Consider the following 24,467-nt stretch of genomic DNA (forward strand, 5'->3'; position numbering starts at 1 on the left):
CATTTCTTTGTTTTTTTTTCCTTTTTTAATTTATTTTCTTTTTTTTTCTTTTTTTTATTATTCGATATAATTTATTTACATTTCAAATGATTTCCCCTTTTCTAGCCCCCCCCCCACTCCCCGAAAGTCCCGCAAGCCCCCTTCTCTTCCCCTGTCCTCCCACCCACCCCTTCCCACTTCCCCGTTCTGGTTTTGCTGAATACTGTTTCACTGAGTCTTTCCAGAACCAGGGGCCACTCCTCCTTTCTTCTTGTACCTCATTTGATGTGTGGATTATGTTTTGGGTATTCCAGTTTTCCAGGTTAATATCCACTTATTAGTGAGTGCATACCATGATTCACCTTTTGAGTCTGGGTTACCTCACTTAGTATGATATTCTCTAGCTCCATCCATTTGCCTAAGAATTTCATGAATTCATTGTTTCTAATGGCTGAATAGTACTCCATTGTGTAGATATACCACATTTTTTGCATCCACTCTTCTGTTGAGGGATACCTGGGTTCTTTCCAGCATCTGGCAATTACGAATAGGGCTGCTATGAACATAGTAGAACATGTATCCTTATTACATGGTGGGGAGTCTTCTGGGTATATGCCCAGGAGTGGTATAGCAGGATCTTCTGGAAGTAAGGTGCCCAGTTTTCGGAGGAACCGCCAGACTGATTTCCAGAGTGGTTGTACAAATTTGCAACCCCACCAACAGTGGAGGAGTGTTCCTCTTTCTCCACACCCTCTCCAACACCTGCTGCCTCCTGAATTTTTAATCTTAGCCATTCTGACTGGTGTAAGATGAAATCTTAGGGTTGTTTTGATTTGCATTTCCCTAATGACTAATGAAGTTGAGCATTTTTTAAGATGCTTCTCTGCCATCCGAAGTTCTTCAGGTGAGAATTCTTTGTTTAACTCTGTACCCCATTTTTTAATAGGGTTGTTTGGTTTTCTGGAGTCTAACTTCTTGAGTTCTTTATATATATTGGATATTAGCCCTCTATCTGATGTAGGATTGGTGAAGATCTTTTCCCAATTTGTTGGTTGCCAATTTGTCCTCTTGATGGTGTCCTTTGCCTTACAGAAACTCAATCCATTTCTTTGTGTCATTCTCCTGTCTGCTGTGTTACCAGGGGTATCTCCATTCCTGATTCAGTTGCATCTCCATTCCTGATTCAGTCGCATTAGACCCTGTGAAATTGTCCACCATTAAGATCATACCCATTTATGCTATCTTCCACAAGTTGAGTATTCATTTTTGAGCAGCATGGCTTTTTAAGAGCAGTGGAAATTGACAAGAGTTTTCTAAAACACCATTTAGAAACTGCTCAGCAGTAAATAATTTAACCTCTATAGGAAGCATTTTTCTTGTTTTTTTATTTTTTGAGTTAGATTGAATTACATATTTAAGGAGTGTTTCTGTGTTGTGAAGAGAAATAATATGTCCTCTGGTTGTATGGAGCAGGAACTTTATAATAGTTAACTTGTGTGAAATTAACTTGGACTGAGTATTGGGGAATATATATATATATATATATATATATATATATATATATATATATATTACACACACACACACACACACACACATATATATATATATAATAGCAATTAATGAATGCTTTCTACTGGAATATTGAATGCCACCTAGATACTTGAATGATGCCTTTATTTGTGCTTCTGTAGTAAATGAAAAACAGTCTTCAAAGAGACTAAAACATGTAGAATTTCTCTCTGTAAAACAGGCTTCTTTCTCTCTCAACCAGAATTTTCATAGGTTACCTTGGTTATTAAAAACAAATATTACACTTTATTGTCTACAGCTCTGAGCTGTCCAGAGGGAAAGGAATATCAGCCCTGTGTGAGACCATGTGAAGCAAGAACGTGTCTCAACAAATGGTTCTACGGACACTCCTCATGTCTGAATTTGAGAGAAGACTGTGTGTGCAAGGATGGAACCATTCTTCACCGGCCAGATAAAGCTCTGTGCATCCCAGAGAAGGAATGTGGTAAGGCCTGGAGCATAAAATGATTGCTCAGTGATGCAGCAATCTCACAATATATCTTTTAGATATTAGTAATGCATGTTGAGGGAAATTAATCCAAGATGACCCAGGCATTGGGAGGAAATAAAATCATAGTTTGCTTTTAATATCACTTCAGTTGGAGTTAAAATTAGGCTCTTTTGTGGTGATGGACTTCAATCTTTGTGTGTGTGTGTGTGTGTGTGTGCATATGTGTGTTAATACCTAGGAAAAACAAGGTAAATTAAAGTATTTTGTGGGATCAAATTAAGTTCTAATTATTTTGTGTAGAGATCCACTTATGTCTTTGTGACTCTGAGGCTATGTATCCATAAAATGAGGAAATTAATGGTACTTAGTCCTGAAGGTTAGAACAGACAGATAAAATGTAATTTAAAAAAAAAAAAACATTTAGTGCATTCAGTGTCCTGAGAAAATGAGTAAACAGAAAATGGCAGACAGCATTATGATCTAGAGGAAAAACACTTAAGTACTCTAAGTTCATGTTCAAGTTAATTTTAGTATTTTATCTTCATTGTTGTGGCAAGTTTAAAAAGAAAGATGCAACACAGCGCTTGGTCAGTCACATGGATCCTAATTATGGCATGAACAGAAGTGATTTTGTTAATAATTAAATGGAAGGGTAGGTAGATTAGAAATATAAGGGCACTTTCAGAAACAAAATTGCGTTGAGGAATGTGAATGTGGAAGGTTGCAGAAAATAATAATAATTTCTGTGGACTTTGGTTAAATATTCATTTAGGTTAAAGAAAAATACAGTGTATTAACCAAAGAAAGAAAAAGAGGAATCTGCTAAAGTCTAGATGCATGACTTGTTGCTATATTGGTTGATCAAGGTATTGTCTAAAAAAAAAAAAAAAAAGAAAAGAAAAAGAAAAAACTTGAAAAAACCACCATCATGACTTGGCTTGCTCTAGTGCACAGTTGTAAATGAACTAACATTATAACATTGTTGGTCTTTTAAAGTATGCACTGACAGTGAAGACCACCCTCGCAGTGCTGGGGAGATTTGGAATGGTGGCATTGATGAATGCGCCCTCTACAAATGTCTGGAGGATGGAAGCATCATTCCGGTAGAGCCTGTCTGTGAAGAAGAGCCTTCCCCCATCTGTGAACGAGAAGCTGAAGTGGTCATGGGCATCGTTGATAAGATAACCTGCTGTTCTAAAGAAGTCTGTGGTATGTATGTCAACCGGAGCCCTGCAGACGGGCATGATACCCAGTCTGAAAAACATGTCAGGTTAGCAACGAAGTACTTCCATGAAGGACATTCTGTTCAAAGCAAATTGTGTGAACACATGTAAAGACAACTTGCCAGTAAATATTAATAATACATAGCAACTTAGAACAAAAGGTGGGACTCTGAATCTCTGACTCGTGACAAATAAGAGATACCAGAGAATCCTTGGAGCAGGTGCTTTGTATATTCTTCCCAGTTTGGGGCTGCATGGGCTTCATTGCAGAGCAAAACCACATTTGACTGAGCCAGTTGCCCACCCCGAGTTGGCATCTTAAGATCCAGTTGCACTCCGTAGAATCGTAACACACTGCTGTTTATTTCTAGGCTGTGACATGACTTTGTGTGACAGGACCATCCCGATCTGCACAGGTAGCCAGAAGTTGACCGTTGGCTATAGTGCTCTCTCCTGTTGCCCACAGTATGTATGTGGTAAGTTAATCTATGAGGGAAAGTAAAGCTAACTGTCCATGCTGAATCACTGGTTAGATCCTCTTCCAGTGGGTATCTAAGGATGGACTTATCATAAAAGATTGTGAAGTTGCTAATTCTGAAAAATGCCTTTATGCTAAGATTGCCTCTCAAACAGAAAAAAAAATGGTATTATCTTATTTTGATCCATCCCATTGTCTCACTCTTACAAATATTCTAACATATTTGTGATTCTGCAGAATGTGATACGTTGAGATGTCCCCATATTGCAACACCAGTTTGCAGAGATGATCAGTTTGTGCTTCAGGTTCGACAAGGAGAACCTTGCTGTTTCTACCCTTCGTGCGGTGAGTGCTCTCAAGATACATTGCAGTAAGAAGAGTAAGGAAATGGGGAACATCTATTTGCTGTGAATTTCATGGGACTTTTGGCAAGCAGCATTATGTCATATAGTAGGAAGTGAATTGAGCAAGAAAGGTAGAAAGCCGAGTAAATAAAATATTACTAAGGACAGTACTTAGTCCATCAACAAAACTCTCAGTACCTGTGCAAACATAGTTAATATAATGGAACCAAGACTTTCTTTTAATGTGGCAAATATCTATCTTTTAAAATGAAACCTTAGCATAGGCTTTTCTAGAAGACACAACTAGAATAATGCACTGTACTAAGACATGCAATACCATAAAAAGCTTAATTTCTACATATCACCTGTGTGAGCTATGATGGTCCCTAGAGAGGATATAATAAAACATCTAGCATGTAGCCAGCAGAAAGTATTCTGTTTGATGAACTAGAGAGTGAATAATCTGAAGAACTCCACCCCCACTCCAGACTCACCTCCAATTTAAGTAAATTATCATGCCAAACATCAGAAGATATCTCTTAGAATTCTGTTATGTTTCCATGACTCTGAATTGCTAGATTAAATTCAAACAAAGATGCTCAAGAGGAAAAGGAGATGGTACCTCTATCAGTTTCCTCTTCTAGTGTGCTTCCGTTTCTCATTCAAATTCCCTAGAGAGAGATTCTGATTAGACAGACATGGGTTTTCTCATAAGTCTGCTCAGGTTGAGGCCCCTTTATTAACAGCCTCTAAGAACTCTGTGGATGTTCTTCACAGAGAACAGGTTTGTCAGAGCCACTCAGAACCTTTTTCAGATCTGGGAGGGGTGACTGGACAAGTTCCCAGTGCATAACTTGAACACAACTGTAAGACTAAGGGAAGAAAATTAATTAAAGGTAGTAAATTAATCAATGGTGTTTTGTTTTCAATCAGAATGAATTGTTCTGCAGGTAAATGGCTTATATTTCTGACAGATGCCATTGTTTGCATTGTACTTAGAAAGCATAAAGTTGCACATTTAGGCAATAAAGAAGAGCTATGGGTTATTTTCCTACATCTCAATCAGCATATTATACTCTATTTTGGTTTAGATTATAAACTGAACTAATCCTTAATTTGATTTTAGTATAGTGTGACTTTGGCGTTTGCTTTTTCACTTTTAGTTTGTAAGACATGCACTGAACCGACTCCACAATGTACTGATGGGGAATTCCTCACGGTTAATCTCAATACTACACATTTATGTTGTCCTAAGTTCTACTGCGGTAAGCCCGTTTTTTTTTTTAAAGACATTTACACTATTTTAAAACATTTAAGTGTTTCTATGAAAGGTCCAAAAATAGTTAGGTATTTAAGAGGTCTGGTGTATATTATTGGCACTGTTAATGCAGGTTCTTCCTTGGATGAGCTAAGTTAAAAAGGTCAGTTACCATGATTAAACAGGCATTGATGCTATCCTCAGGAGATGAGGCCGGTGGAAGGTGGGAGGTGGGAGATGGGAGGTGGGAGGTGGGAGGTGGGAGGTGGGAGGTGGGAGGTGCAACCACTGGGAGCTAGAACCTGTGCTCATCTTGGAAATGACAGCTAACTAATGAGGAAATGCACATCCATGAGATTCATCTTTACCCATTTGATTTTACTTCCTAGTTTGTGAGCCAGATCTTTGTCCTCCACCATCACTTGAGTGTGCAAAAGATATGAATCTGGTGAAAGAAAATGTGTCTGGACAATGTTGCCCAAACTGGCGTTGTGGTAACTCATTTTCTATCTCAAAGTTTTATAATAACGAGTTGATGTATTTTGAGTCAGGTAACCATGTTGGTTTTCTGCCCTTCTAGAATGCAACTGTGAAAATCTTGTCATGCCAACATGTGAAGTGGTAAGAATGTTTGTTTTTATTGCCTTACTGTTTTGTTCAAATCAGTAGCTTCTATTTTTATCTGCCTCATTTCTGAATTTTACAAATTTAATAGAACTTTTCTAGTTATGTTATGTTGACATAGACTATATTACATGATAGTTAACCTTTTTTATTTTATTTAACAAAGTAGCCTTTCATGGTGATTATTTAATGGAGATTATACATCTTTAATCTCAGTACTTGTGAGGCAGAGGCAACTAGATCTTTATGAATTTGAAGCCAGTATGTCTACATGATGAGTTCTAGACCAATTAGTGTTACAGAGTAAGATATGCCCAAAAAAGGATACATAAAATAATATATAATTATTTAATAGATAATTCAATCTACTAACATTATATTAATATTCTGCTTTTAAAAACATTATTTTAATTGAAAGGCATCTCAAATAATTCTTCCAGACAGTGTACTTCCAATATGTGCTTTACAGAGGAAAAAATTGTTATAAACATATTACTATTGTCTTTTCTTTTTTCCTTGAGTTATCTATTACTATGTAAAGAGAAATATTTCAAGGAGTTAATATTCTAAAACAACAGGAGTGGCTGATGATAACTATTAATGGAGTGTGACCAATAGTACTTTATATAGCTGTCCATCAAATATCTACCTTCATCTTATGCTATTAGGCTTAGAAAAGAAGATATACCCCTGTCCACATTTATTAGAACAGATAATGTCTTCCAAAAAGGCATTCTTACATTTCCATTTTCCTCTTTTGCTTAATGTGTACTCTTAGAAATCCCATTCAGACATCCAAGACCCAAGCTCTTTTGGGAAACTGATGAGGCATAGTATCACACAATGGGTTTCTTCTTTGGACATCACTATTTTATTGTCAATACCATTTAACTCTATAATTGCTCAGGTTATATTTTATACCAGAGAATGCTAAGGATTTAGAATAGCTTTTAAAATAATTATGTTTCTATTTTTTCCTTTTTGATTGCTTATCTTATTTATTCACATTTTAAGTGTTATCTCCCTTACCGGCTTTCCCTCTACAAACCTACTATCCCTTCCCCCTTTCCCTGCTTCTATGAAGGAGCTCACCCACCCACCCACTACTGCCTCACTGCCCTAGTATTCCCCCAACAGTGGGGCATGGAGTCTCCACAGGATCAAGGACCTCCCCTCTTATTGATGCCATATAAGTCAATCCTCTGCTACATAAGTAGCTGGAGCCATGGGGCTCTCTATGGGTATTTTTTGGTTGGTGGTTGAATCCCTGGAAGCTTTGAAGGGTTTGTTTGGTTGACATTGTTGTTCTTCCTATGGGGTTCAATACCCCTCAGCTTCATTAGTCTTTTCTCTAACTCCTCCTTTGGGGGTCCCCATGCTCAGCCCAATGGTTGGCTGCAAGTATCCAATCTGTACTGGTCAGGCTCTAGCAGAGCCTCTTAGGAGAAAGCTATAACAGGCTCCAATCAGCAAGTATTTCTTGGCATCAATAATAGTATCTGGGTTTGGTGGTGCATATGGGATGAATCCCCAGGTGGGGCAGTCTCTGAATGGCCTTTTCTTCAGTCTCTACTCCACTATTTACCCCTATATTTCCTTTAAACAGGAACAATTTTGTGTTAGTATTTTTGAGATGGGTGGGTGGACCCATCCCTCAATGGGGATGTGTGCTGTGCCTAACCTCTGGATGTAGTCTGTACAGTTTCCCTCTCCCCTTTGTTGACTATTTCAGCTAATGCCATCCCTATTGGGTCCTGGGATCTTGCTTTCCTGGCATCTGGGACTTTCTAGTAGCAACCCCCAATTCCCTGCTGTATATCTGCATTCAATTTCCTGAACCTCTGTATTGCTTCCCTGTCCCTTCCCAAACCTGATCCTGCCCCTCTTTTTTCCTTCCCCTCTATCTCCCTCCTAGGTCCCTTCCTCCCTCTGCCTCTCATGATTACTTTGTTCCCCCTTCTAAGAAGCACTGAAGCATCCACACTCTGGTCCTCCTTCTTCTTAAGCTTCCTATGGTCTGTGAGTTTTATCCTGGGTCTTCCGAACTTCTTGCCTAATATCAACTTATCAGTGAGTACATACCATGTGTATTCTTTTGTGACTGGATTACCTCAATCAAGATGGTAATTTTTAGATCCATCTATTTGCCTGTAAATTTCATGAAGTCATTGTTTTTAATAGCCGAATAGTACTCCATTGTGTAAATATAACACATTTTCTGTATCCATTCCTCTGTTGAAGGACATCTGGGTTGTTTTTAGCTTCTGGCTATTATAAGTAAGGCTGCTATGAACATAGTGGAACATATGTTCATATTGTATTTTGGAGCATACATGCTCCCAGGAGTGGTATAACTGGGTCCTCAGGTAGTACTATGTCCAATTTTCTAAGGAAACAGTAGACTGATTTCCAGAGTGTTTGTACCAGTTTGCAATCTCACCAGAAGTGGAGGAGTGTTTCTCTTTCTCCACTTTCTCTCCGGCATCTGCTGTCACCTGAGTTTTTGATCTTAGCCATTCTGATTGGTATGGAGTGAAATCTCAGGGTTGTTTTGAGTTGCATTTTCCTAATGACTAAGGATGTTGAATATTTCTTTAGGTGCTTCTTGTCCATTTGAGATTCCTCAGTTGAGAATTCTTTTCAACTCTTTGTTTCACTCTGTACCCCCTTTTTTATTTGATATATTCTTTATTTACATTTCAAATGATTTCCCCTTTCCTGAATCCCCCCTCCATGAAAGTCCCATAAGCCCTCTTTCCTCCCCTTATTCTCCCATCCACCCCTTCCCACTTCTCTGTTCTGGTATTCCCCTATACTGCTGCACTGAGGCTTTCCAGACCCAGGGGCCACTCCCTTTTTCTTCCTGGACATCATTTGATATGTGGATTGTGTCTTGGGTATTCCAAGGTTCTAAGTTAATATACACTTATCAGTGAGTGCATACCATGAGTGTTCTTTGGAGACTGGGTTACCTTACTTAGGATGATGTTTTCCAGCTCCATCCATTTGTCTAAGAATTTCATAAATTCATTGTTCTAATGGCTGAATAGTACTCCACTGTGTATATATATACCACATTTTTCGTATCCATCCCTCCATTGAGGGACATCTGGGGTCTTTCCAGGTTCTGGCTATTATAAATAGGGCTGCTATGATCATAGTGGAGCATGTATCCTTATTACATGCTGGGGAATCCTCTGGGTACATGCCCAGGAATGGTATAGCAGGGTCCTTGGGAAGTGCCATGTCCAGTTTTCCGAGGAACCATAAGACTGATTTCCAGAGTGGTTGTAGCAGCTTGCAACCTCACAAGCAGTGGAGGAGTGTTCCTCTTTCTCCACATCCTCGCCAAAACCTGCTAGTATATTTGGTTCTCTGGAATCTAACTTTTTGAGCTTTTCCATATATTGAATATTAGCCTTCTCTCAGATGTAGGCTTGGTAAAGACTTGTTCCTCTTCTGTAGGTTGTTATTTTGTCCTATTGCCTTGCAGAAGCTTTTTGATTTTATAAGATCCCATTTGTCTATAGAAAATCTTAGAGCCTGAGCCATTGGTGTTTTGTTCAAAATTTTCCCCTGTGCTGTGTTTGAGGCTCTTCCCCACTTTCTCTTCTATTAGATTCAATGTATCTGGTTTCATCTGGAGGTACTTGATCCACTTGGACTTGAGCTTTGTACAAGGAGATAAGAATGGATCAATTTGCATTCTTCTACATGCTGACTACCACTTGAGTCAGCACCATTTGTTGAATATGCTGTCTTTTTTCCCACTGGATGGTTTTGGCTTCTTTGTCAAAGATCAGGTGACCATAGGTGTGTAGGTTTAATTTTTCAGTTTTCAAATTTATTCCATTATATCTACCTGTCTTTCTCTGTACCGATACCATGCTATTTTATTTCACTATTGTTCTGTAGAACAGCTTGAGGTTAGGGATGGTGATTTCTTCCAGAAATTCTCTTATTGTTGAGAATAGTTTTTGCTATCCTAGATTTTTTGTTATTCCAGATAAATTTAAGAACTGTTGTTTCTATCTCTGTGAAGAATTGAGTTGGAAGTTTGATGGGTATTGCATTGAATCTGTAGATTGCTTTTGATAAGATGGCCATTTTTACCCTGTTAATCCTGCCAATCCGTAAACATGGGAGTTCTTTCTATCTTCTGAGGTATTCTTCAATTTCTTTCTTCAGAGACATTAAGTTTTTGTCATACAGAACTTTCTCTTGCTTGGTTAGTCATACCAAGATATTTTATATTACTTATGACTATTGTGAGGAGTGTCATTTCCCTAATTTCTTTCTCAGCACATTTATCCTTTGAGTAGAGAAAAGCTACTGATTTGATTAATTGTTTTTTTAAATTCCATTAGAAGATTTTTATTACCAATCTTGTTGGCATTGTCTTTAGATTAAAGTCGTAAAGCAGAAAATGAATTAACACTTATGAAAGTATAATTTATAAAGCATCATAAAATGTAACATATTAGTTCTCAGGAAGAAATAACTATAAGAGAGTAGTATAAATTTTGTAGAATAAATTCTTCATGTGAAGAATCAAATTCCTTTTATTAATATGAGTTATGAAGATTAAAGGCACCATAGAAAAGGAAATGTTTACAATAAATACTTGACTATATAAGCCTAGTCCTGTAATTGCTTAGAGGATGCTAAATCATTTCCAACAGGGTGAGGTTTGAGCCTCAGTCATAGCAAAAGGTTCCCAATAGTTCCCGGTTTTACGGTATTCACGGTGGAAGTGGGTGATTGTGTCACCTCAATCCTGACCTCATTATATACACTGGACCATTTCTTTCTTTCTACAAAACTAAGTGTCCAGTGGCTATATTGTATCTGTTTAGTGGATGAGGAAAACCAGGCACAGATTGGTAAAGTATAACTGATAGAGTGAATTAAGTTATATATGTTGCTCCTGAGTTGGCAATTAGACACTGTCCTAGACTCTACTGCATTGCCCTTTAAAATCTTAGGATCAACAGATTTGATAGCTAAGGAAATTAAAGTGGTTGGGAGATGGTTCAGTAGTTAACTTCAGCTTACAAATGTTAAAGCCCAGAGTTAGGAAACAGAGCGCCTATGTAAATGCCAGGCAACCACCTCACCTGTATTCTCAGCACATAAGGAGAAAGATAGATCTTTAGGGCAAGCTGGCTACCTAGACTAGGTGGACAAATGGGCTCTGAGGAGACGTGAGATACCTTGCCTTATGTGTAAGATGGAGAGGTGTCAAAGGAGATACCTTTTGCCCTCTGGTTTCAACATGCATGCACATTCTCATTCATGCACATAAAACATACACACACTCTGACACATAAATATGTAAAACACCTACCTCCATACAAGCATTGAATAATCCATAATTACATTTTTATTGATTTTTTTCCTGAGTGAACTGCAAACTAAATTGTATTCACTGGTAGGTTGGTGAACTATCTTCCACATGTCTACCTGGGTACCATTATGCATAATGTTTGTTTTCAAAATGATCATGATAAGTCACATAATTTCTTTCTAATAGGGAGAATTTGCCACAATAGATCAAAACTTTCAGACTGACTGTGGATGTGTACAGTATCTCTGTGGTAAATATTTTTAAAAATACTTTTTAAATAACATGTGCTTATTATTGATGCCTGTTTAGCACTTGTGTATTTAACATGTTTTCTTTGAAAAATATGACATAGTAATTCAATTGTGAGTATTTTTAAGCAACTATTAATTTTTGTTCATAATAACTCAAAATATCTGAGAAATCTGATAATAAAAGGTAGAAAAGAAATTATTTTCATGATAGCACTTTTAAGAGGACACTAGAATCTTTCTCTGTATCACTTTAAAACATGTTATTTGAAGTTGTGAACATATTTTTCATTCATTGTGTTATGATAAGTATTAGCATTTAAAAGCATGAAATATTGGGGGCTGGTAAGACGGCTCAGTGGCTAAGAGCAGACTGCTCTCCCGAAGGTCCTGAGTTCAAATTCCAGCAACTACATGGTGTCTCACAACCATGTGTAAGGAGACCTGATGTCCTCTTCTGGTGTGTCTAAAGACAGCTACAGTGTACTTACATATAGTAATAAATAAAAGCATGAAATATTAGATTTTCTTAGTATATATTAGTGTTTCATAGAATATATAATATTTCTTCAACTGGTTAAAATGCTTAAAGGTTTTTTATGTCCAAACTAAAGGAGAACCTCAGAGTTAGAGTAAGGAGAGCTTCTGGACTAGATCCATCCCTCTCCCAGTCTGATCTAACATGCCACAGTTTATTTCTGTTAACATAATAATCACTGAAGTCAGAAAATGTTACAGAGCCCCACCATGAAGGGTAGTATTATTATTGAATTAGATGTTACATCCATCTAGTGGTCATGACCTATGCCTGGAGAAGAGACAGCAATACCTTGCTCATCTCTGGGACCTCATACTTCTAGAAGTTTCTATAAGATATATCTCTTGAAACATATTAATACAAGTTATTTTACAGGGATATTTCTATAGTATATACTATACACAAAGGGATATATGTGCTATTGATATTGTTAAATAATTTTTTGTGTTGATAGAACTATGTAATATCTTGAAAATTTGGCTCATCACAATGAAAACATAGTTATTAATATAAGTTCTATCTATTGATTGGTAAGAACAATAGACAACATTGTGAGGTTTTAAAATATTATTTATTTATTTATTTATTTATTTATTTATTTATTTATTTATTTATTCTAGAAAAAGATGATGTGTGTGTGTTTCAAGAAGTATCAGTATTGAATCCTGGCCAATCTCTGATAAAGTATTTGGAAGAGGACTTTTGTTATACAATAGAATGTCTGGATGAAAAAGATAACTATACAGACTTTCATACTTTGAATGTTACAATGGTGAACTGTTCAAAAGACTGTGATGTTGTAAGTATTGTTATAAGTTGCTCTGGAGGCCCAGGGAGTTGAAATTTTTCAGCTAGAGAATTTGAACGTTGTAAATACCTTGTAAATACCTTATGACATCAACACTTGACTATCTCCTTAACACTCGATTATTTTATGAGCTGTGTATTTAAGGCAGACACTCACTTTGAACGATCTTGAGTCTCCAGAGTTGTTATGTACAGCTTTCTTGTTTGGTTGACCTAAGATTGCTGTACCTTCTTGATGACTGCTGACTGGTGGAGGTTAGCATGTACTTCATTTCTAAGTTGGCTATTTAAAGTAAATTATTGTTTGAGGTCCTTCCTCTTGAACTTCAGGAATGCTTACAGATGTCTAGAGAGCGCGTGTTAGAATTGGAAAACACTAACTAATGCACTAAAATACTTATGTTGCTCTGTAGCTAATACTACACCTGTTTTTTTATATTCAGCACCAGATATACATTCCATCCTCCAGTGATTATGATTGCTGTGGGACATGTAAAAATATATCCTGCAAATTTCTTATGGAAAATGGAACATCAGTTATATATGAGGTATGGATTTTTATTTCCTAAACCATGTCCTGTGGACAGTAACCCTCTGGCACTTTCTAAAGGTGATATTCTTGAATCACATTAGAAAATGTCATCTGTTCTATGTCTGCATAAATTGCATACCTAATTGTAGTGTATAGCTCTCCACACATTAATATATTTTGTAATATTTTAATTTTTTGACATTTTTTGATAATTTTGTAATTTTTAAAAATTGCTTCCTAAAGTAATTTTAACACAGACTTTCACATTTTTACAGATATAAGAACAATATATAGGAAAAATATATGTAGAAAAATAAACCAGGTAGAGCTGGTATCTAATAATTTATGAAGAAGTAAAAATTAGTATTCTCATGAAGCTGATAAATTTTGTTTTTGACTTTTCATGCCTGGCTGAACTTAAAGATTGTTGATTGGGGTTCTTGTAAGATATCCAGCTAATCATACATTGAGATAAGACCTAGAACAGTATTTCTCAACCTTCCTAACACTACAACCCTTTAGTACAATTTCTCATGTTGTGCTGCCAACCCCAATCATAAAACTATTTTGTTGCTACTTTGTAACTGTAATTTTGCCACTATTATGAATCATAACAACACACAGGTTGAGAATCACTGACCTAGAGTAAAGAATGTGATTTGGTTCATCTTAATTTTTACCCTTCTAAAAGAAATCTTCAAGAAAGGGTGACTGTACATTTAAATTATAGCTATGACCCAACAATCATTATTATGCAAATGGTTTCTTTTAAACTTGACAATAAAGGAGCAAGAGGTAATAAATATAAAGAAAGGAGTGTTGTAAGGGGTTTGTTATTTTGTTACTAATGGTGAATAGACATTTAACATTTGATTTTTCGATGATCACCTAGTAGAAATAGTTACCTATGTATTACTTTCCTTCTGGGGGTTTTATTTTAAGTTAACATCTTATTTCCACTATGAAACCAAACACATACAAACATGTACTCTGTGAGCACACATGTGTGTATACATGCTTGCATGTATGCATGTGCATGTGCGCACGCACGTGTGTGTGTGTGTGTGTGTTTGTGTGTGTGTGTGTGTGTGTGTTTGTGTGTATGTGCACATGAATGCATGTATGTTTGGGTGAGTGTATGTATGTGAGCATGAGCACACATGTGAGAATGCTTAGTTTTGCATACATGCTTGTGTCCATGCATGTGCATGTGTGTGTTTGTGTGTGTGATACATGCATGAGTGTATTTATTTGGTGTAATTTATAAATATAATTGGTGACATTTTCAGATGCACCGCTAATGTTCCAAGAAGCTCCCTGTCTTGGATTTGATTAAATCAATATTTAATTAATTAACTCAGGGTTTTAAGTAATGTAGCAGATCTTAGCAAGCATAGCAGTTAACTTTCTCTTTTCTTCTTAGGAGGGGAGCACCTGGCACTCTAACTGCAGCACGTATGAATGTGTGAATACTGAAGAGGGATCAACGATTCTAAACTACAGCATGGTTTGCCCTCCTTACAATGAGACTGAATGCAAACTGGTTTGTCCTTTGTTATGTTTGGAAATTGTGCATTAAGTGTAATTTAGGAAGTACATATTAATAGCTTTTCTAAGGTCTACAGACACTGTGTCTCATCTTGTTTATAGAGTTCTTTAGTTTGCTATTTTGAGTTCAACTTTGACTTCCTTAGAATGGATAATGTGCTGTCTCTAGGATTTTATATGTGTATTCAAGGATAATTGAAAAAGCCTTTGGTCAGCAAATACAGGCTCCCTTTTAATATAGATAAAATGGTACTTAATTGAGTTTTGCTTTTTTCTCTTAGACAAACACATAAATTTACCATGTCATTAATGCCTCCACATCTGGTGATATTTACCTTGTTTGTCGGATACAGGTCACTAGAGCACTTAGTGCTTTTCCCAGATTCTATAGTTTTGTTCCATTTTATCCTCTATTTTCTCAGAGAAAAATCTATCAAGCGAGATTTTTAGAGTGTTATGATTTTTATTTTAAAACAATCTCTTCCCAGTGTTAGTTACTTAGACAAAAGAAATGAATAATGAATTTATGAGATTTAATGAATAATGGGACTTATTCTGTTGTGTAGAAAAATAGCATCAGCTCCCTGATTTTGCCCTCTGTACTCACAGCCTTTAATAGTGGGGTCTAGCAAGTTATCATGCGCACTAAAGTTATATTTAAGTTCTGGGAAATGGGGTCTGTTGAAAAATAAAAAGTTCTCAAAGAAAAAGTCATCTTAACATTTATAATAAATTATTTTTGGAGTTGAAAATCAAGGGCATCTAGTTAGAATACTTTTCATTGTTTAATTATCTTAAAAATATGTAGAGTATTGTAAACATATTCCTTAAGTAGCATATTTTTTCCTACTTTTTGTATTAAGGAAGAGACAAATTCACCTTTTAACAAGATATGTTGTTTCTAAGAAATTCTTATTTGAAATTGTTAATATTTAATTATTTTTATATAAAGGCTTCGTGGTACCTGATAAAATATTGTGAGAGTTGTCTTTCAAGTTAAGAGGAAATGGGTAAACTCTATCTTTTACTTTTGCCTGTTTTCTCTTCCTAGAATGAAGGGATTGTAAAGCTTTATAATGAAGGCTGCTGCAAGATCTGTAAGTCCATGCAATGATGGAATACGTGCCGTGGCTTGTATGGTTGTTGTGTTCTACTAACTGTCTGCTCCTAAGATGTACTTGAAGTCTGCCATTTAAACGCTTTTGTGATGTATGGTTGATATTCCTGTAACCTGGCCTTTATATTGTGTGACGTACATAAACACTTTTATTTAGATAAATTTTCTTTTCATTTTTTTGGACATTTTGCTATTGTGGCATTTTCTGAAAATTGTAGACTAAAAAAAATTTTCCTTGAAATTAAAATAATATTATGTGTATGGGTATTTTACCTGCTTGTGTGTCTGAGGACAGTTGCATGTGGTTCCTTCTTGTAGAGGCAAGAAGAGGGGAGGGCATCAGGTTCTCTGGAACTAGAGTTACAGAAGGTTGTGAGCTGCCATGTGAGTGCTGGGACTCAAAACCCTGTCTTCTGTAAGAGCAGCCAGTCACCTTAACCACTTAGCCACACCCACAGCTTCTAGCCTAGGATTTTAATAGCTTTGAATTTCAAGTTTACTATGGTCTACTTTGCTAGGAATATGCTCAACTACACTAACTTAAGTAGATTATGATACAATGACATTGAGACACCAACGTAGACATTTAGGAGAGCTGTAGTATTTTCAGACCTTTTGAACAAATCTATAAGTCTGTATTTCTGGGAAATGCCATGAATGAATTATATTCAAATCATATATTTAGAAATGTTCATAATAATTAGTTAAATAATTAGTTAAATAATTAGTTAAATACATAATAAAAGTAATGTAATTTATATTTGCATTATGTTTTATTTTGTGATTGAATTTAAATATTGAACTGGAATAGAGAACTATTTATACAACAAACCATTTCTATTTTTAAAAATATGAATTTATATGAATATAAAGGTAAAACTTCTTTAAAATTAGAAATACAGAAATTTAGAATTCATCTAGAGGTGTTTTAGAGGCATTATAATTTGGCTTAATGATGTCATGATAGACCAATGGATTGTTAGATATATGCTGAAGTGTTTCTCAGATAAGATTTCTAAGAACCCTAAAGGACTGAATAGCTCTAGTATACACATATAGAGTATTTATTTGGTACAAAAGTCCCCCTCAGTAAATTCTGGAATTATTTTGATTTTCAGCTCAAAGAAGTTAAGTAACCTCTTAGTTCCATTGTGTATGAGCCCAACATTAAGACATATATAAGATTCTCCCCTTCCAAAAGAAAAAAAAAGAGAAAAGTTTATCAATTACAACTTGATATCAATTTTACTGTGTGACTTTCTAGGTCTACTGTAACTCATTATCTCATAAATCAGGTGGTTTAACTAAGAAACACCAGGAATGTATTATTTCACAGATCAGGAGTTCCCAAAGAAAGATGTTAGTGAGCTGTTCTCTAATGAGTCCAGTGAGGCTCTGTCCTTGACTTAGAGATACTGTCTTCATATGTGTATCATGTTTCCATTTTTGTTTTGTGTATATGTGTGTGTTTCTCCAAAGTTCCCTTTTTTTAATAAGGGCCAGTCATATTGCGCTATAACCTACATATTAATCTCATTTTCATCTTATTGCCTCAGTAAAGGCCTTGAGATCAAACAAAAATCATATTCTTCACCAGAATTGAACACCGGATGATTTGAGGACAAGAATGATACTGACTGAGCCGAGCACAGTAACATACATTTTAGTTCCTAGAATCCGCTGAAACATCTAATGATATTTTTTTCTCTTCATAGAAAAAGAACCATATTTTTATTCATTCTTCTCTGAATGCCACAAGAGTGATTTTTGATTATCTATTGTATCAGGAAAACAGGAATTAAATTAGGCTGTAGAATCTAAAAGGCTTGTATTTATATATTCTTACTTATTCCTTTGACAGGTTTGGAGCCTAAACTCTTCTTTAGATACAAGAGAGAGGCATAGTCATATTCAAAGCCAAGGCCATTGTGATCATCCCCATAATACCAGCCCATGATAATTAATAGAAAAGTAACTGTGTTTACTTCCCGAGGGCAGACAGTGGAAGAACTGGATGCCTAAATTGACTAGCACTCCTCTTCCTGTTCAGACATCATCACATCTAGTTCTTGGAGGAAGCTTCAGAGCAGGAGGTCCCCTTATCCCATAATGAATGTAACGACCCTGTAGCTTATCTCTGCTGAGCTCTTTGAAATGCAGAACAAAGGCAAACTCTTTTGGTATCTCCTTTCTGCTGTGTTAGGGAATATGTCACAGGTTGAGATGCTGAATGACCAGGTTATGCTCTGGAGATTGTGGAGTTTGGATAGAAGCACGAGTACTGTGATAAAGAAAATATACTACAAAGAAATCTGTGAGGAATACATAGGGCATATATCTAGGAACAAAATATTTACCTAACCAGCAATGAATAATATTGTCCCGGCTTTTTATTGAATTATTTTTTTCCTTGACAAGAACAGTTTAATTTCGGTCAGTCCTAGCTACCCATCTCTCCTTAAACCAGAGTAGCTTAATTTTACCTGTTGGAATTTCATGTCAGCATGTATTTTAACTAAGACTATTATGGATAAAGTCATATGAAAATTGATAATGTAATTATGCCATTCAATAAATAAGTATATGGAACAGAAAGTGTCAATGATTTCACTTGACAAAGCAAGTCAGTGAAAGAGCAAGGTAAGAGTCTTGGCCTTTGATGTCCTGATTCATACTTAATGCACTATCAAAAGCTGGTTAAATATTCATCCCTGGGTATATTATAATGTAATACTCAGTTGCACATTGGTGCATACAACTGTGTCATGAATGATTATATATTATTTTTTTAAATTTGAAATTAAAGAGGACATTTCAGGGCCATAGAACAAATAATGAATCATTCATGCATTACAATAATGCTGACAAGTAATTAAATTTTTATACTTAGCATATTAATTAATACTTATAAAATGTATTTCAGTTTTGTTTAAAAATTGTGTTAATCAATTACTTTTACATCGTGTATATTTACATGTATTTAAATCTAAAAATTCATATTCCACATTTGTAACACTTTTGACTAATGATAATAATAATTATTCTAGGATAATGAGGCAAAAAGTGAAAATAATTATGAATCTAGAAGGTATAAGCTATATGGAAGGAGAAAATAGATATTGCAATGCAATATCTAAGAGTAGAGATTGAAAAATAATTTTATACTGCATGTTTTGAATATTTTACAATATAATTCTATTTATATTTAAGTTAGGGAAATATTTTTGCATGGAATTTCAATATTTATTTATTATTATTTTGAATCACATGTAGCTATATGTGTACATACGTGAGCATGGTCATATGAGTGTGGTCCATGGAGAGGGGCCCGAGGTGTCAGGCTCCCTCAAACTGGAGTTAGAGGGTTGGGAGCCCTGTGATGAGGATGCTGGGAACTCCATTTATTTATCTGGAATAGCAACAAGGCTCTTAAGGACGTAACCATCTCTTCACCCCTTACAAAGGCTTTTTGATGAAGAAACACATTTTCTTTTCCAGGCAAACGAGAAGAAAGAACATGCCAGAAAGTGATCATTAAATCCATCATAAAGAAACAGGACTGTGTAAGCCAAAGCTCTGTAAGTACAAAAGTAACAGTGGTCAAATAAAGAACACGTGTGTTTCTGGAGCTATGTGGGTCACTGACATGTGGTACTGGCAAACCAGTCAAGAAAACAACAACATACGATACTTAGCTTTGAGAGTGTTCCTGTACTCTAACATTAAAACATTCTATTTCTGAATTATGCATTATTCTTAGCATGAATAATCGACAGTTTTCAATGATAATTGCAATTCCGAGAGATAGGTACTCAATCTATATGTCTTTGACTGTATTTTGACTTTAGCATTGTGATTTTCCTCAAGAAATGTATTCTAGGTTATTAGTTTACTCCTTTTAGAATGACACACTCAGTTCTATGCTATACATGCAGAGAATTGTTGGACTAGGATTAAATTATTCCATGTATCTATTCAGTTATGCATGTGCAAGCCATTCTTTGAATTATGTAAGCATTGCTTTGTTCAGTACAACTGTGTAACAGCCCTTTGGCATGTATATGAATCACTTTCTATTATTTCTATAATTGTATATTCACATAGAAGTTGGGGGAATGAAATTATTTTTAAAAATTAGCTCTTACTGACCCCCTGGAGGAATCAAACAATCACCAGTATTAGCTGAATTTGCAGATCTCGCTTCTCATTACCTATCCTTGCAGATTAGTGTGGCATCTTGTGATGGGAAATGCCCATCAGCTACCATATACAACATCAACGTTGAAAGTCACCTGAGGTTCTGCAAGTGCTGTCGTGAAAATGGAGTGCGGAACGTGACGGTGCCTCTGCACTGCTCAGGAAACGGCACTGAAGTCATGTACACACTCCAGGAGCCTATTGACTGTACCTGCCAGTGGAACTGAGTGCTTGCATTCGGAGAATGCTATACAACCGCATCATGTCCGAGGAGATCGTCTTTCATCATCACTTAGGCAATGGCAGACTTATACTCTATGATTTTTTTTTTTTTACCACTGTTGGGATTTGAAAACCTAACAGTGAGTTCAAAATGTCTAGTTTTAATGGAAAAAATAGATTTCTTGTTTTATTTTAGTGAATTAAATTATTCCAAGTTGTTCAGCTGAAATGCTGTCACATTTAAAATTGTAGGGTAGGACGCATGAAGCGGGAGATTGTACTGCAGGATGATTTCCGATTCAGTCCCTTGCTCTCTTGTTGTTTTGGTTTTGTTTTGTTTGTTTTGATTTGCAGGGTCTTCCAGTGCTGTCCAAACTGAGGTAGACTTTAATTTCTGTCCTAGTCTTATCAATGTGATTAGGTGTAATTGGCTGATAGATAATCATAGTGAGTTGTGTTTCGTAGAAACAGAACATAGAATCGTAGGATGTTAGTTAACACCTCAACAAATATTAGGGATGCTACCACAGATTCCTCTCATTTTATTTTTACATTTGACAGTATCAACATTTCTGGGATATCAACAATGTAGCAGCATGTGGCAAGTCTACGTTAAGGACTTGACTCCTTTCTAGGTGTTTTGGGTTCTGGTTTCATGATCCTTTATTGTAAATGATATAGCATGGTGATTTTTTTTTAAAAGTCACCGAATCTTCCATTACTAAAAAGTACAGATAGGATTAAAAAGGTTTTAAGACCAATATCCCTTTAAAATGCCTATATATACAATAATAGTTATTTCAAATTGTAAGGAAAAGAAAAATCATAGTGTCATTCATTATGTAGAGAAAGACCTGGAGCTATATTTTTATACCATTAATATTATTGATTGTATTGTTATTATTTAACATTTAGTTTAGTTAACATTTATCACTGGGGAGTGTTCCTAAATATATCAGTACACTACAAAACCTGAGGGCTATTTTGCCATTAAAACTGCTGCTTTGTCAGTGAAGGGATATACAATTATCTGAACGTATTCATGATGTCAGAATGGAATGCTGCTCTTTGAAACTACAGCAAATCATTGACATTTGCAAATAATTTGCTCTGAGATCTTTGCAAATCTCCAAATTCTTTCTACCAGGGAGTACATAATTATTTGAGTTTCTGCTGTAGTAAAAGGAGAATGCCTTAGTGTGATTGTGAATACCAATGAAGGCAATGTCAATAAAAGGACATTAAAATTTCATTGAAAAGCCAATGCTTGGAGTTTAATAGGCTAGTGCCAGCTTGAGCTAAGTGACTTGTTTTCAAACATTAATGTTTCCATTTAAAAATCATGTTTTAGAAAAATACTGTAGTTATGAAGTGTTTGGATCTCCAGAGTTGCTTAATAATGTGTAAAAGTATTACCTGGAATGTCCTAATGTCTACTGTACATGAAAATGATTTACATTGTTTGTTTTAATATCAGTATTTTCCTTGGAGATAAACATTTTTGTATCTGTGATTATTGGCATAAAGACTTAGTTAAACATTTTTGTTTAAATACATTTTACATAAAGAAATCATGTATCTCAATCAGAAATTTGTAATACATGTTTCCTATCACTTTCCTTTAAATTATACTCTCTGGGAACTATCTATTATTAAATATTAACTGATTTTTAAGCCCATTAGTGTGGAGCAGAGAAATATTCTTTTGTTAGTTTATAAACAATGAATAAAATAAATATTTGTTGAAGTTCTATGATGTATTTGGTGCTGTTCTAAACAAGAGAACAGAGGCAAAACAGGTAAAAAAAATAATCTTTGCTTCTGTGTTGAGCTCAAAAAGAAAGCAGTCCTTAACTAGTTATAAATGTGAAGAAATGTAGGTGAGGCTGGAAAATTTATAGGAGTATACTGTAAGGTATCTCTCAAGTCACAGAAAGGCAAAGACAGACTTTCAGTGATGGCAGTTTCTTGGGCAACAGCTGTTGGAACAGTTGAACAGTCATTTGAACAAAAATTTATTTGGTTTTTTATATCCACTGACATCAGAATAAACTGAAAACGAATCCATAATCTCTATGTGGAATAAACCCGTAGAAGTTCTAACAGAAAAATAGGGAAGAAATGAATTGTTATCTTGTGCTGGGGGTGGGGAATTATTCTAAGTTTGACTAAATATACAGCAGCCTCCACACACAATCAATAAGTTTAATAGGAAAATTTGACACAAGGAAAATCTGAATGAAAATAAGAAGCGTCAAAAGAGAACTGTGAAACTGGATAGTGATATGTCACCAACAGAAGTGACAGTTCTGAAAGCAGAGTGCCTATAAAGTAGGTGAGAAATGACAATCAGAACAAAGACGACCATAGGGAGATTGTTCAGGAAGCAACTTTGTGATACCATCATTCTCACCAGGCTGGCAAACATTAAGATAATCACACCTTGGGAAAGAGAAAAATGTCTGTGAGAAGACAAACTTTTCTTATTTCTGTTGATTAAAATTTATAAAAATTTTAGGAAAGATTTAGCAACATAAATCAGTATTAGAGGACTGTTTGGGTTTGACCGTCCAGCATAGGACATACATCCTAGACAGCACATCTGTACAAATGCAACATGGCATTTGACCTAGGCTAGCAATCTTAATTAGAACACTTTGCCAATAAGAACTGAATAGTTATATAAATCTGCATGGTGTAATATTGTGACTGTGGACCAAACAGAGGTGTGTGTATTCATGTGTGCTGATCTCTAGCTTGGTTATAGGAATCCAAACTCAGGTTGTGTGGGAAACACTTCCCTCACAGAACAATTTCTTCAGCTGAAGGTAATCTTTTTATGTATGTATGTATGTATGTATGTATGTATGTATGTATGTATGTATGTATGTATTTACTTATTTATTTATTTTTGGTTTTTTGAGACAGGGTTTCTCTGTGTAGCCCTGGCTGTCCTGGAACTCACTCTGGGCCTCGAACTCAGAAATCCACCTGCCTCTGCCTACCAAGTGCTGGAATTAAAGGCGTAGACCACCACTGCCCAGCTGAAGGTAATCTTTATAGTTCATTTTTGAATTCTTACTAAAATACATTAACTTACATATTTATGGGATGCAGTATGATAATTTAATATATAGATAAAGTGATATAATGATAAAATCAAGGCTATTCTTTCTTCTCAAATGTTTGTCATTTTTTCCTGTCAAGAACTTTCTGACTGTATAGTTACATTGAAATACATTATCAGCTGCTGTAAAGCATTGTTACCCTGCTGTGCTGTGGAACACCAGGGTACCCGCTCCTGTGTAGCTGTAGTCAGGTACTTTTATTTGTCTCTCTATCCTCTTTCCCATCTATCTCTCTGAGCTTCTAGCATCACCAGATCGCCCTCCCTCGTTCCATGAGATCAGTGGTTTTGCTTCCAGAGATGAGTGACAGTGGTTGGTACTGGTCTCTCTCCTTCGTTATTTAATTGACCATGATGATGAATTCCATGCTGATGAGAGCTATAAGGGAAGCGAGATGGTGTGGTGATAAATGCCGGAACACTGGGTAAAGAGTCTGACACAGGGGAGGATTTCACTTCCTGTAAGGTGAGCTGTGGGAGACACCATGCTTTAAGCATAAGATACCTGGGACCCCTGATGAGAAGGAAAAAAAACCTGCTGGGAGTAATGTGTTTCCCAGCGAGGCAGTGCGCCCCAGTATGAGTACTGAGAGGCCCCAAGGCTGGCTTCTTTGGTGCAAGTACCTCGTGATGTCATTTCTGCAGCTATACTTAGTACTTAACATTTTCTTTATCTATATACTATTTTCTTTCTTTCTTTCTTTCTTTCTTTCTTTCTTTCTTTCTTTCTCTCTCTCTCTCTCTCTCTCTCTCTCTCTCTCTCTCTCTCTCTCTCTCTCTCTCCCTCCCTCCCCATCTCTCTCTCTCCCTCCCTCCCCATCTCTCTCTCTCTTTCTTTGTTTCTTGCTTTGTTTC

The 24,467-nt window shown here is 35.9% G+C and overlaps 1 protein-coding gene across 4 annotated transcripts in view; it reads left to right on the top strand.

Moving 5' to 3' along the window:
- Nucleotides 1-20,490, top strand: part of Otogl (otogelin like) — a 165,566-nt gene extending 145,076 nt beyond the window's left edge. For all 4 annotated transcript variants that reach the window (XM_052165466.1, XM_052165469.1, XM_052165467.1 and 1 more), the window contains 14 exons: nt 1,811-1,996; nt 2,999-3,211; nt 3,597-3,701; nt 3,941-4,048; nt 5,211-5,312; nt 5,695-5,799; nt 5,886-5,926; nt 11,463-11,526; nt 12,683-12,861; nt 13,313-13,417; nt 14,825-14,944; nt 16,001-16,046; nt 19,565-19,644; nt 20,290-20,490. In XM_052165466.1, the coding sequence (XP_052021426.1) occupies nt 1,811-1,996; nt 2,999-3,211; nt 3,597-3,701; nt 3,941-4,048; nt 5,211-5,312; nt 5,695-5,799; nt 5,886-5,926; nt 11,463-11,526; nt 12,683-12,861; nt 13,313-13,417; nt 14,825-14,944; nt 16,001-16,046; nt 19,565-19,644; nt 20,290-20,490 (1,655 nt within the window). The remainder of the gene's footprint in view (nt 1-1,810; nt 1,997-2,998; nt 3,212-3,596; nt 3,702-3,940; nt 4,049-5,210; nt 5,313-5,694; nt 5,800-5,885; nt 5,927-11,462; nt 11,527-12,682; nt 12,862-13,312; nt 13,418-14,824; nt 14,945-16,000; nt 16,047-19,564; nt 19,645-20,289) is intronic.
- Nucleotides 20,491-24,467: the final 3,977 nt, after the last annotated feature.

This window comes from Apodemus sylvaticus, chromosome 20 (genome assembly GCF_947179515.1).
Source record: "Apodemus sylvaticus chromosome 20, mApoSyl1.1, whole genome shotgun sequence".
NCBI lineage: Eukaryota > Metazoa > Chordata > Mammalia > Rodentia > Muridae > Apodemus > Apodemus sylvaticus.